This window comes from Empidonax traillii, unplaced genomic scaffold (genome assembly GCF_003031625.1).
Source record: "Empidonax traillii isolate 1590-97213 ecotype Southwest subspecies unplaced genomic scaffold, ASM303162v1 scaffold2001:size43579, whole genome shotgun sequence".
NCBI lineage: Eukaryota > Metazoa > Chordata > Aves > Passeriformes > Tyrannidae > Empidonax > Empidonax traillii.
Window position 1 is genome coordinate 8,083 of NW_020957194.1, and position 14,313 is coordinate 22,395.

The 14,313-nt window shown below is 51.1% G+C and overlaps 1 protein-coding gene across 1 annotated transcript in view; it reads left to right on the top strand.

Annotated features, from left to right (window-relative positions):
• Positions 1 to 11,062: 11,062 nt before the first annotated feature.
• Positions 11,063 to 14,313, top strand: part of LOC114071399 — a gene marked incomplete at its 3' end in the record, with an annotated part of 14,922 nt that continues 11,671 nt past the window's right edge. Inside the window, exons 1-2 of the mRNA XM_027909228.1 lie at positions 11,063 to 11,238; positions 11,919 to 12,285. Coding sequence (XP_027765029.1) covers positions 11,935 to 12,285 — 351 coding nt within the window. The remainder of the gene's footprint in view (positions 11,239 to 11,918; positions 12,286 to 14,313) is intronic.

The following is a 14,313-nucleotide window of genomic DNA, read 5'->3' on the forward strand; positions in this document are numbered from 1 at the left end:
CTCCACCTGGGAGCAGGAGGGGCTGCCAGAACCCTTGGAGCAACCTGGGCTATGGCAGGGGGTGGGAATGGATGAGCTTTGAGGCTCTTTCCAACCCAAACCACCCCAGGATGCAGCAAAAGGGCACAACTCCAGAGTCCAGGCCTGGAATGAGGGGCTGCCAAACTCAGCTGGGGTTGGAGGTTCTGGGTGACACCAAAAGGAAAACAACTCCCCGAGAAATCCACACAGTCCCACATCCTCCCAGCCCTTTTTTGGTGCACCACAGACACGAAACGGGAGCTGGAGCTCAAGTCCTCTTGGCCAGTCTTTGTGTCATCAGCAGCTGGGTGGGCAGACCTGGGATATTTTGGGGAGGCTTGGGAGCACTTCTGTCACCTGCTGGAGCTCCTGAGGGAGCTGCAGGGTGTTTCAGAGTGCAGGGTGGCTCAGGGGGCTCTTCCCTGCACTGGAGAACCATCAGTGCTGCAAGGTAATCAGTGCTGTGAGGGTGATGGATACAGCACAGGGACAAGGGGGAGAAAATGATGTCTATTTATAGGCCTCTCATCAAGACACATGAACCAGGGAGTGGAGCATTTCCTCAGCCTGAGTGTGAGAGCTGCTGACAGCCTGCACCAGGGCCTGTGGTGGGGTGAGGAGGGGCAGGAAAGACGGACACAGCAACCAAAATCCACTGGCAAATCAGCCCTTTCCCCCCTTGCAATCAGGCCTGACAAATGGTTTAATTTACACGACTTCCCTACATTAAACCCCAGCGTGGGGACCCATCCCAGGGTCACGTTGGCTGGAATGTGTTTTCCCTGAGAGGCTCCTGGTGGGTTTTGCTCTTGGTTCTAGTCTGCTGGGTGCCTGCAATGTGGTGGTGGTGGTGTGGGCAAGAAAACCTCCCTGGAAGGGATCACAGCGCAATTAAAATTCCTTGCCCCCTTTTCCTCTCTCCCTCCTGGCACTCCTGTGTGAGGAGGGGATTGTTTCTGTCTGGAAGGAGGATCCAATTAACACTGAAAGAGCTGGAGGTGGCCTCTGCAATTCCACACAGGTGGAGCAGGAGAGCTGCCCCAATCTCTTGCTTAGTTCACATCTTTAAGTGATTTTTTTTTTTCCACTGGATGTGACGATAAGAAATATCATAAACATAGACGGGAGTGATTTTTGGGAGAGTCACATTTGCAGCACCGAGAACGTTGCGTGCTCTTTCCAAAAATGGGATTAACCAAATCTCCGCTGAAGAATGCTGAGACCTTTCCTCAGTATGTGTGAACGTTTCAGTGGGCTCCGATTCAATCCTCCCAGACAGCGCTGAAAAATTAAATCAGATGTTATTTTTAACTGTGTAATAGGGGAGAGAGAAAATAGCTGATTTTTAGGAACTGGAGGACAGTTCGACAGGAAGTGTTGTTTCCCCTGGGTTTGGCTTAGTTTTTCTTCTTTAGATTTATCCACTGGCACATTAAAGTTTTTCAGTTCATCAGAAGCAGCTCCAGATGAATCTCTTGAGGGTAAAAGTTGGTCTGTGCTGTGTGGGTGAGTGCTCAGCCCCCTTTCTGTGGGCACATGTGGCAAACTCCCCCCACCCCTTTTGCCTGGCACCTGTGTAGCCTCCAGATCTGACAATCCATTTATTTATTTAATGTATTTAATGCATTTAATTAATTATTTTTAAAAATCTTATTTATTCTTCTAGTCCAGCTGTCTGAGAGAAAAAAGAAAAACGTGAGTAGTGGGAAAAGCAGGACAAATCCAAGGAAAAGGCAGCTTTGGGCAGAGCTTGCAGAGGCCCAGGCTTGGTGATGATGGGTAACCAAGGCAACAAGGCCTCTCCTGAAAGGAGAGTTTGCTGCAACCCCCCCCCCAGTTTGTGCAGGGAACTGGGCAGGATTAAAAAATTCGGGAAGACGAGGTGAGATGGGTGAGGCAAACAAAGGCATGGGTGGTGCTGCATCCCAGGGTGAAGGCAGGCCCAGGAGAAACGAAAATAGGGACTGAAAATAGGGATTGCAAGGGCAATTTTTGGGGGGGTAAAAGTGGTCCCAGCGAGCTCTGCTTTTACACTGTAATTCAGTGACACAGCTCAGACTGCAGCGCTGGGGTAGGAGGGGGCAAATGTAGCTCAAAGCCTGCCCTGAATGGGGAAATTCCTCTGGGTCTGGTTTTAATGGCTCGATTTGACGTGGGGATAAAGGGGGAGTGCCTTAAACCACTTTTGTGCTCCCATCATCTGCGAAACGACCCGGGGTTAGCAGGTATTAGGGCTGCTTTCGTTTCCATTCACCCTGGGCTGTTCTTTGCCTGGTGGCCTCTTCCTTTTCTCGCTTCATCTCCCCTCAGCATCTCTCCTGGCCCATCCTGAGCTTGTGATTTTTGGCTTTTAGGGAAGGTGTGGGGAGGGGGGATGGCGTTGGGATGCATCTGAACCACACCTCGTCTGGGGGCTCTCTTTGCATCTGCAGCCCCAGCCGGTCCTTCTGCTCCAGCGTCCCCCAGGGCTCTCCCACCTTTGTGCCGGGACAATCGGCTTTGCCTCAGCCCATATGGGATCCCCGGCGCCGAACCATCGACACTGCATCGATCTCCCACCGCCCGGGGCTCCCGAGCTGCCCAAATTGTACCGAATTCAACCCTGGAGAGGGTGTCTGAGCCCAGCCCTGCAGGGATCTCCGAGCCTGGTGCTGAACACCCCGGGCTGCAGAATCCCACCCACCAGCGGAGCTCTCCCGTGTCTGGAGCGGCCAGATCTGTTCCAGAGCTGATAACCTGCCCGGATAAAGGCGTTAGGGGAGCCACAGGCACATTCGCTGCCCGGTGCTTCTGCCACACGAAGCGAGCGCAGCGGCTTTTTGGCTGCCTCGGCACCTGCGGAGGGGAGGGAAGGGGTGGCTGGTTGTGCTTTGTCTGCAGCTGGGCCTCCTTTCCGCCTTGTTTCAGCTAAAATTCAGTGACCTACAGCGAGGATTCCTTAGAGGGGTGTGTGTGTGTGTGTGTGTGTGTGCCGGTGGAGTGGAGCTGGTGGGTGTCAGCCCCATCCCTGCTCTCCTGCCCTCTCCAGCGCCGCATTCTGCTCCCATTGCTATAGTAACTTTCTGCCTCCTGATTTTGTTATGAATGGCAGCGGGGAAGGCTCCGTGCGGGGCTCCAGCTGATGCCCTGCTGTTCCAAACATCCTCACGGCTCGCTTTCCTTGTTAACCCTTGAGTGGACGGTGTTTTTTTTTTTTTTTTTTCTTTTTTTTAGCCGGGGGTTCCTTTGTCAGCCCGAGCTTTCCTCCCTTTTGTCTCGGCGCTCTCAGCAACTGAGCCGTGTGTGCTCTGCACACAAAGAGGGGGGAACCGGGAGCACATTCCTGGTGTCCCCACGCAGGGGCCAAACCAGCTTCCCAACCTAACTATTCCTGGAGCTGGTGACCATTCCCATTCCCAGTGGTTTGGACCGTTTCCTCCCAGCAGCCTGAGATTTACCCTCAGTTAGAGCATCTTTTCTACCAGACCTGAACGTTTATCCAGCCCTCCAGGTGCCGGTGAAACGTTTTTCAAGGTTTGCCTTGACTTGAATTTTGCTTGTGCACCTGCTTTTGTTAGCAAACATTAACACCCCTTCTTCTCGAGCCTGATTTTTGAGGTGCTGATTAATTAGTGCAGGGTGCTGCAGGCTGCTTGAGTTGCTTCACCTCGTTATTGTGTCTTTTTTTTTTGTTCTCTGATCCCCACACATCTGAAATCACTCTCTGCTCATTAAGGAATCAAGGAATCTCTCAGTTGCAGGTAATTAATATTTCTGGCACTTCTTGGGCACAGGTGGAGGCAGTGATGGTGCCAGGGGTCACCGAGGGAGCCGGTTGTGAAGCCAAGCAGGGAACCGGAGTTTTCATTCCCCAAAACAATTGATGTTGAGGCTCCTCTTGCCAGGCTTTGGTGTGTGCAGGGTGGAACAGAACAAGCTGCTAAAGGGGGACTGGTTTGCTTGTAAAGACTCACTCAAATATGTGCTTCACATACCTGCCAAAGCAGCCTCGAGATTCCAGTCCCCCTGCCCGGCTCTGCCGAGCAAACAGGAAATATTTCTGTGCATATTTCCCCCTCTAATGTGAATTTCTTGGCTTCTGTCGGACAAAGAAAATGGGCAGTAATTGGAGGGAGATTGTTTGTTTGTTTTATCTCTGGATGATTGGAAAAAAAACCAGATTAAAAGCTAATTAGGCTCTAATGGACCTGGGGAGGATTCTGCTTGTTGAGGGGCTCAGACTTGGGAGTGTGGAGCATTAAATCCTGGAGAGGAGGAATATTCTTTATCCACTTGTATGTGCTGAGCATAAACCTATCTACTGAGCCAAAATGGATTTGAGCCCGTTGTCAAAATGCTCGAGAGAGAATTTTTTTAAAGGGTTAAAATATTCACAGTGATCTTAAGCAAGTGCAGTTCTTCATTTTGAAGTCAGAACATCTTTCTATGCAAATATTTCCTTTGATCCTACAAAAAGTACAACTCAACTTTAAAAAAAAACAAAACAAACAAAAAAACAAACAAACAAACAAACAAAAAAAAAAAAACCAAAACCAACCCTTGCTCAGCCCCCAGATGAGATGTTTCCTGATGGATGGAAGCCTGAAATTTTACATTTTGATTCACTGGAGTTTATTTAACAAACTGTTCCGCCCTTGACCTTGGATGATTAAAACAGAATCCCAGGGCAGGACAGGCTGTTTCGCAGAGGATGTCACAGCACCTCACCCCGTGGTCCTGCTCCCCTCCAGGAGCTGGTGATACCCTGGGATTTCATGACAAGAGGCTTTTGGGGGATGATTTCAGGCAAGTATTTCTGTGCATAAAGCAGGTGTTGGAGGGAAATTCAACTTGTTCTCTTTTGGAGACACCAGCACCGAGTTTAGGGGGTGTTAAAGCAGCATCTGGGATGTTTCCATCTGTGCTCTGGTTTTGCCAGGAGTACATTCTGCAAGGCCACAGGGGGTGAAAGGCAGAGGCCAGGCAGGAGTTAATTCTCTGCCTGATCGGGGAGGAACCCAGATTTATGAAAAAAAAAAGCTTGTAATGCAGTTTAATGAGATTAGATTTATTTAATAAGTGCAACACGAGGACACTGGTTCGTGTCAGCAGCAACTGCAGGGCTTGAACGGGCTCTGCAGCACAAAGAGGGCTGGGCTTTCACTGCTGGCACTGAATTTAGTCCTTTCCTTGCTGCTGCTCTTAGTCCTGCCCAGAAATGAGGGCTGGAAAGCTGCGAGGGCAGGAGGATCCCCAAACAGGGCACACAGGCAGGAGCCTGGCCCTGTGTCTTGCCATGGTCAGGAGCTGCTGCTTCGCTTTGGGGGGGGAATTTGAATTTCTCTGCCTCATTTCCCCCGTGTCCAGCGAGGCTAATAATGCTGCCTTTGTCTGTCCTGACTGCTGAAAAACGTAAATGAGATGAGATTTTCAGAAATGACAAATGGTTTTCGGTGCTGAAGGCTCTTCAGCAGGGCCTGGGCTCTCCTGCTGGGGCTGCTGAGGTTGGCAAGCTGTGTCAGCAGAGCCTGAGGAGTGCAAAAAAAAAAAGAAACAACAAAAAAAAAACCCAAAAACCAGCCCAGGGCACGTTTTTCTTAGAGCTTCTTCTCAGCTCTATGTTAAAATTCAGCAGCACCCAACGTGGCTCAGCAGTTTGTGTTGGTCCCCCCAGACAGCACAAGCAGGGGGAGGAGAAAGCCTGGTGAAAATGAGAGAGGAGAGGGAAAAATAAGAGGGGAAAGGGTAAAAACAAGAGAGAAAAAGGGTAAAAACAAGAGAGAAAAGGGGTAAAAACAAGATGGGAAAGGGGTAAAAGCAAGAGAGGAAAGGGGTGAAAACAAGAGGGAAAACGGGTGAAAACAAGGGAGAAAAGAGTTAAGAAGAGGGAAAAGGGATAAGAACAAGAGAGATAAGATAAAAATGAGAGAGAAGGGGTTTTTCTTGCTTTCCAAATCGTGGCCTTTGATGACTTGGTTTGGTTTTTGCCTCCAAATTCCCAGCGTGAAGTTTTCGGTTTAAGCTGTTTGTCCTTCCCGTCCTTCCTTCTGCCACGGAAGCAAATCCCAGTTCCCTTGGAACGGTGGCCACCAAGGAATTCTTGAGACCCTTGGGAAAAGGTTGCTGCTTCTGTGTTAATAATATTATCCAGCTCATGGCCCGCTGCCACAGTGATTTGGAGCATGTGTGAAGCTTTAGTTCTACCTGGTTTCACTTGGAAGTGTTGCACTGGTTGGAAATCTGGGTTTTATAGTGTTATTCCCCGTTTTCCCAGGTGGAAATGGTACCTGCTTGGCCACGATGTCCTTTGGATTTCCAGTGTAGCAATTCCCTCTGCCTCTGGCTGGCACTTTTATCGCAGAGTAAAGCACGAAAATGTATTTATCTGCAGCCTAGGAGGTTTTTTCTCTCTCCTCGGGTTCCCCAAATGGGTCACTGTAAATGCAGACGTGACCAGCAGTGTGTTCAGAGCTGGTTTGAAATGCCTACCTGTGCAGACAGGTTTAAAATAGGCTCTAAAGCCAGCACCAAACACGGGGGGGGGGGAAGCTGCTTAGTGCAGCTTAAGGGTAAGATGCTTTTGTGCTGTGAACTGGCAGAGGTTTGAGCCACTGACGCTGATGAACAGAATCATCAACACCACCTGCACTCACCTGGGCGTTCTCCTCCAGCCCCCCTTCCTCACCTGGAGCCTTGGATGGTCCCTCCCTCCCTTTTCTTTTCACTTGTGGAGCTCAGAAATCTGCAGGGAGGAGCTTTGAGTCTCTGATGAGGAGGGGGGGGGATGAATTTCTGAACGTGTGATGAATATTCTCAAGGCAGTTCTGATCCAAGTGTGGATTAAATCGCTGCCTCTGGGGGCACAAACCCGGCTCCAGCGCCCAGGGAAGCCTTTTCTGAGCCCATCACCCTGTGCTGAGGGTAAATATGTCCCAGGATGTTACTGTGCTGTGTTTAAGGGGTTCCAGTTCAATAAATGAGAGGCAGTTTCCCCTCGTGGGAAGTGCTGTAAGAACTGCCACGAGGGAGCAGGGGCAGGAAGGGAAGGTGAGGCTGGACATCATCTTTGATACGTGTTGGCAGATTAATCCAAGTAGTATTTGTCCATCCCAAGTCTGGGGCTGTTCTCAGCTCGAGTTTAGTGCTGACTTCTATTTTTAGTGCTGCTGTGTCCTGTCCCAGAGGAACCCAGAGAGCTGCAGCACTCCAAGAGTGACTCATCCACAGGCCACACGCTCTGCCTTCTGACCCTTGCTATTATTTTTTTGTCCTCATTATTTAGGAGCAGGGCTCAGGAGGTGTGTGATCCACGTGGATCCCAGCTCTGGAGTGCCTGCAGTGGGACATGGAGAACGGTGAGGAGCTCCCACTGCCAGGGCACAAACTCATTTTTGTTTTTGGCCAGAGCTCCCCTGGCTTGGAAGGTCTTTTTTTGAAGCCGTGTTGCAATAGCGAAAGATCAGGAAAAATGTCCTTCTGGGAAAAAAAATGCTGGCACAGTTGGAGGCAATTCCAGCCCATAAATCAAGAGCTATTTCCTGTGGAGCCCCCAGGTCCAGCAGGGATGGTGGTGGTGGTGGTGGTGAGCCAGGAGCTGTCACATCGAGAGAGGTGTTGAGAGGAAATGTGAATATTTAATGATGCCTTTCTGTGGTTAGATGGCTGAGCCCTCTTAATGACGCTGTCTGGAAGAACAGATCCTCAGCCCTCAGCTGAAATCCAGCTTTTCCAGGGCTCCCAAACGTCACTTAAGGGCCACAAGGAAACCAGTTCTGCTGGGGAGTTTTGTTTTTAAATCCTGAATGGTTCAGTGAGATTCCTATTGCTTCTGTCCATGATTATCACCTTGGGAATAACTGAGAAAAATCTGATTTCAGGGCAGGCTGGTACCTTTCACACGCTGAATTAGGAAGGAGAGATTTTTTTTTTGATGGGGCTCTCCCGCTCCCTCTGGAAATCCACGGGAATTGTGTGCCTGATTCCCAGCTGTGCCTTTGGAAAATCCCCCTTGTAATGGACTAAATATTTGCACTCCTGGCCGTGGGCAAGGTGGGCACAACGTGGCTTTCAGACCATCTGTTTTCACGGGCCAAAAGCCACTGGCACCAAACCTTGACTGGCAGAAATTCGCCAGGGCTGGTTCACGTTGGCTGAGGACAAACCCATAAAGGAAAAATGTGAGGCACAGGATAAATAGGAATTAAAAAAAAAAAAAGGACCCTGGAAATAAATGAGCTTTGTCCCAGCGTTTGAATGGACTTTTTTTTTTTTTTTACTCGTTTATCAAAGGACTTTCTTCTTTCTGGCCTTTAATGTTTCTGAAATAATGTGTCTCGTCTTTGAGTGGCCGACGCCAAGAAAAGCTGTCAGCCCCTCCAGCAATTATCATATCCCAGAGGGAACTTGGTTAATGATTTCTCTGTAGACAACTTGGCCTTTCAGTTTTGTTTTGTTTGGGTTTTTTTTGGTTTTTTTTTTTTGTGCTCTGCCAGAACAATTGCAACCCAGCGAAGCATTTTAGGGTTGGGCTTGGTTCTTAATATTGCAGGAATATTCTGGAAGCGCAGTTATTCACTGCCACCTCTTGATGCTGAGCCTGCACCTTAGGAAATTAAAATTACAGGGAGCAGCAGTAGGTAAAGCAACAGCCAGACAGAGGGAAGGTGGCTGAAATTCAGACCATTGCAGTGGCCCACGCAACAGGTTGGTGTTTTTAAGGGCTGTTAAATGTTGTGGACAGCACAGGCTGTGCCAGGCAGGATGCCCTGAGCATCCCTGAAATTTGGCTCTTGGTTTCTATTCAAGCTTTGTTCAGCTTCTCTTTGAAAATCATGGAGTGGTTTGGGTTGGAAGGGACCTTAAAGCTCAGCTCATTCCACCCCCTGCCAGGGGCAGGGACACCTTCCACCAGCACAGGTTGCTCCAACGTGGCTTTGGGCACTTCCAGGGATGGGAAAGCCACAGCTTTTGGAAAACTGGAGACCCTGTAACTGATACTGCAAGAACTAATTAGTACTCATTACAGGGTCAGAATACAGAGCTGCTGCAGGGACACTAAATGTGTGACTCCAACTGCCCTGATTCATTTCTCAGGTGGTGCTCAGGTAACTCCAGTGTTTCTCCACCTTTGTAGGACCAAGAATGAGCTGTTTTCTCAGGAACTTTCATATTGATCCTGGGATTCTGAAATTCAGATGAGGGTCGGCGTCATTTTCAAAGTGATTTGTGTGGTTCTCAGTGCAAAACAGACAACCTATGGGGTTATTAAACACCCAGGTTATCAGATCCCAGGGATTTTTCAGCAAGATGTGGTTATTTCCATGCTTAGAGCATGGGCAAAAAAATCTTGCTGGTTTAATATATTACTAACTGTGCTGTGGAGCTGCAAACTCAAACTGAAATATAACTTGCATCCCCCTATGCTCTTTTAATGACCACAAAGTCGATGGGAATCTGATCTATCTGATTCTTTTGGGGTGCTGGAAGTTCCTTAGGGGTGACAAATCCCCTTTGCTTTGACCCATGAGGGCAGTCAGATCAGCCTGGGAGGGGTCTTTTGACAGACTTCCCCTGAGCAGGACTGGAAATACAACCCCCAGCTAACTGAAGGCAGTGCAGAACGTGTCAGCACAATCACTTCCAGGCTTTGCTCAGGCTGGAGCCTCTGTCAGCGCTCGCTGCAGCTCCTGATCAGCCATGCCGTGGCAATTAATATTTATAAACCCTTAATAATACAGCACTTGTGTGTACCTGGGAGACCATCTGCTGGCCTCCAATCCCCCCACCAAGCACCTGAGATCAGCGTGGCTGCAGCCCCTGGACGGTCCCAGAAGGGGAAGGAGGTGGGGCTGTCGATTCCTCCCTCCTTCATTAGTTACCAGAGCACATCACCCTCATCCTTCAGGGCCAAGCTGCAGGCTTAGTCCTTTCCTTTTAGTCTGGAGTCTTTTATCACTGTGCTGTGCATTTATTACAGGGCTTCACTTAGTTGTGACCTTGGCTGGGGTGGTTTTCTGTGTTTTGGTACAAAGGCCTTGTTTTGGGTGTGGTTCGCAGGGAGAGAAGGCTCCGAGATTATTACTCTTTAAATGTATCTTCATTTATTGCTCTAAGTGTTTTGGGGTGGTGTGTTTGGTTTTTTTTTGTTTTGTTTTTTTGTTTTTAATCTTGCAGAGGTGCTTAGTGGCCATTTGGACACAGATGCCTCTCAATTAACAATTAATGTATGCATGTGCAAAGATGCAGATCAATGAATAATGCATGGTAATAACCAGCTTGGCCACGGGCTTTGGGCTGCAGGAATATTGCATGTGGATTAGCCCAAAGGCCCCAGATCACACGTGAATAACGTGTATCAGGTGGAGGCAGCCCCGCTAAGCCCGTTGCGTGCTTGCACCTCTTACCTTTGTGACGAAAATGTCTCTGCCCCCACATCCCGAGGGTCTCAGGGGGCCCGGTGGGCTCTGCCCAAAGCAGCCCCTCGGGAGTGACCCCAGCCCTCCCCCCCGCCCGGAACGGCTCATTTAGGGACAAACCCCAGGGAAGAGGTAAAAGGGGATCCCAGACAGGCGGAGCTGGGCTGGCTTTGGAGCTCGGCAGGGGTTTGGAGCTCCGACCCCCCCGGGCCGGGCGCGGGTGGTGCTGAAGGGACAGCGCCGGTCCCCTGGCCGGGACAGCCGGGGGGCCGCATCTCCCATTTACCCCCATCTACTCTCTGCTTCTCATCTCCCCTCTCCCCCATCTCCCCTCTCCTCCATCTCCCCTCTCCCTCATCTCCCCTCTCCCCTTTGCCCCCATCTCCCCTCTCTCCCGCGCCCAGTGCAGGGTCACCGTCACCGTCACTGTCACCACGGGCAGGGTCTGTCTCCTCCTCTGCAAACCTGCCCTCCGCCTCTGGCTGCCTCCCCTGCTCCCCCGCAGGGACAGGCGGGGGGCTCCCGCCACTGCAGAGCCTTTAATTGACTCGCAAGGTCACTAATTTCGGCTCCGGGAGGTAAGCCCCGCTCGTCCGGCTCGTTTCCCTCCGTCCCCCGGTTCCCACACCCCTCTCCCATCTGTCTCTCTCTCTCTCATCCCCTCTCCAGTGCCATCAATCAGCCCTTTCCCCCCCCTCCCCCGCGAGGAGGGTCCGCACCGGCGATGCCCCAGAGCCCGGGGAGCTGAGTCAGCATCGCCGCTCCATCCCCACCGACCCCATCCCGGCTGCTCCCGCCCTCCGGCTCCGCCGCGCTGGGAAAAGTGAGGAACAATGGGCTGGAGTGCCCGGCCCCACCATGGCGGGGCTGGGGGAGGCAGGGCAGGGGGTGGGGGGAAGGGAGGAGGGCAGAGCCCCTCTCTGCCCTGCGGGGAGGGACGGGGTGCCCATCACCTCCCTGGACCACGGGCCGCACGCCGGGGAAGGGGAGGGGGAGCGGGTGGGGTGGGTGGGTGGGTGGGTGTGAGGGGGGCTGCTGCTCCAACCTGATCGAGTCCATTTGCCAATTCACCGCTCGCATCACTTCCGGAGCAGTCCCCAGTTTCTGCTGCAGAGTGAGCATTTTTTTTTTTACTATTATTTTTTTATTTTTTCCCCCCCCTCTCTCTCTCCCTCCTTTTCCCTCCCTCCCTCCCCATCTGGATGCTGGGAACTTGAAACCTCCTCCCTTGACTGCAGCAGGATCTGCCCCATCCTTTTCCCCTCAACTTTGCGCTGCATCAAAGAGCCACAGGCTGGACGGTGGCTGCGATGGGGGCAGGGGACCTGCGGGGCACAGCCCTTTGCAGCTGATGCTGCCGTGTCTTTAGGACCCAGAGCCATCGTTTTCCCATCTCTTCCTCCTTTTCTTCCCCCCACCTCTCCTCTCCTCTCCCCGCGTGTGTGTGTGTGTGTGAGTGAAGGACCCTCCTGGTTACTGCTGTCGTTATTCCCCCCTCGGCAGGGAGAGCACCCGAGCCATGGCTGAGAGGAAGCAGAACGGGCGGCAGGGCGAGGAAGAAGAGGTGCCAGCCTTCTTCAAAAACCTGGGCTCGGGCAGCCCCAAGCCCCGGCAGAAATTCTGTGGCATGTTCTGCCCGGTGGAAGGCTCCCTGGAGAACAAGACCATCGACTTCGACTCGCTCTCGGTGGGCCGGGGATGCAACAAAGTGGTGGCGAAGCAGAAGGACGTTGCCCACCTGGGTCCGGATGCTCAGTCCGTGTATTCCAGGCAGAGCGGGAAGGGAGGGGAACCATCTGTTGATTTCGGGAGAAAGGTGGAGATCAGGAGTGCCACGGGGAAGGAGGCGCTGCAGAACCTGAACGACAAGGTGGGTGCATATATTTATATACGCGTGTGTGCGTGTGTGTGTGTGTGTGTGTGTGTGTGTGTGAGGTGAACTCGAGCACGCCACAGGCTGCAGAGGGGAGGGATCCTTTCCCACCCAGCTTTCACATCCATGTGGCAGCCTGTGGGAAGCAGCGTCTCTCCCGGAGCCTTCTCTCCAGACCTCTCTGCAGGTCTGTGAGTGCCCACGGGGAGGGGGCAGAAGAAGAAAGGAGCTCCGCCACCCCACCCCTGCACCCAAAAACACCCTTCCCTTCCCCTCCCCGCCCTGTGTTTGGGGAGAGACCCCGACTTTTCTGCTCCTCCCCGCATAAGGGCAGGGAAATGCCCCACCCAGGCGGCGAATGCAGCTCACAAATGCGATTGTTGAGGAAAAAAAGAGCATCAATGAGCCTCCACCTCCAGGGGATCAAATCCCTGCAGGATTCTTCCAGGGGGAAACTCCTACCCCTCCTCCCAGGCACCGGAGTGACCCCTGGGAGCTGTATTTCAGCACCGGTTTTAAGCAGGGCCTCTGGCTACGGTGGGAATTTTTGTCTCGGGAGGATCTGGGACTTTCACGGGAATGTGGCGTTTCTCCTAAAAACCCCACCGAGCTCCTCCCGGGTTTTTAAGACTCCTGAAGATTATTTTCTCGCTCTCTGACATGTGCCAGGGTGTCATAAAGCCCACCCCCTTCCCGAGGCAAAACCCACTGAACCCAGAGGTCTGGCTGATTGTGCCCACTTGGTTTTCGTCAATAAATAGATTTAAACGAGCTTTATTCAGAGCTGAGCTGTGCAACACTCCTCTGACAATGCTGCCTCCTCTGCAGAGGCTGGAAGAGCAGGAATGAATGAAGCAAAAGCCACCAGCAGGCTGATGAACTCCTGGCTCTGGGCAGGAGTTTCTCCCAGCGGGGTTTAGAGCAGTTCTTCCTCCTGGAAACTGTTCCTAGGGATGTGCCTCCTGATTTTTAATACTGACATGGGTTGCATGGACAGGGCAGAAATCTGCCTGGAATTCAGAATGTGGGCTCGTTCATCACTTTCCCCCTGCTTGCAGAAAGTATTGCTGGAGGTCATATTATAAAAATAGGAAACAGGGGCTCATCCTGCCTGAATCAGCCCCTGCTGCAGAGACCCCAGGGCTCCATCCACCCCATTTCCACCCGTGGGCTGCTCTCCTGAGCTCACAGAGGCAGGCCCAGCTTTGCACAGGTCCTTAATTAGGAGGGGGATGTGCCCCACGCTGCTCCAAGCCTGATTTTTCCAAACCCAGACAAAAGTTTGCCACTCCAGACGCCCGAGGTTTGCTTTGACCAGGTTGGAGTGCCTACTAATGGAGTAGCTTTCCATGATTAATTAGTCTCCTTGGACTAATCAAGGTGCATCTCAAGGATAAAGGGCCTTTTCATCTTGAGGAGTCAAAGGTTCTGCAATTCAGGACACTTTAAGGACTAATTTTGGACAATTTGATGTCCTGTGGGACAGACAGAAGCACAAGCAGGTGACACGTTAATTCTGAAAAGATCAATTATTTTCTGATTAAATGGTACCAGCATAATAAAAACTTCGAGTACAACATTGTGAAAAATCAGAATCCACACAGGATATTAATGACATTTTTTTTTTTAAAGTGTGTTTTTTTGGTTCTATTTTTAAAGGTTGTGGTATAAATATTAACTGAGCATATGAAATAGTGGGATGGTGCAAAAACATTTGAGTTGTTTCTCATCAGCTTTACAAAACACTGATGCCAGTGGATGGTGTTGTGAGGGGCTGTGTGTGTTTGGGTGAGTGCAGTGTGTTGTGATGAATGACATGCTGTGGACTGGCACTTTATGTTGCAGGAATGTTTTAGCTTTGTTTTTCCAGCTGACTGCCCCCAAAGCTTGAATCAATGGTTTAAATCCTCAGCAGGTAAAATTGGCTTTGTGGCTTTAAACCAGAGTCATCCTCTCTGTCACTTATAGAGAGATCTTGTCTTAATCTCCACTGGAATAATTAACAAAGCAAGGATGGACAAGCTA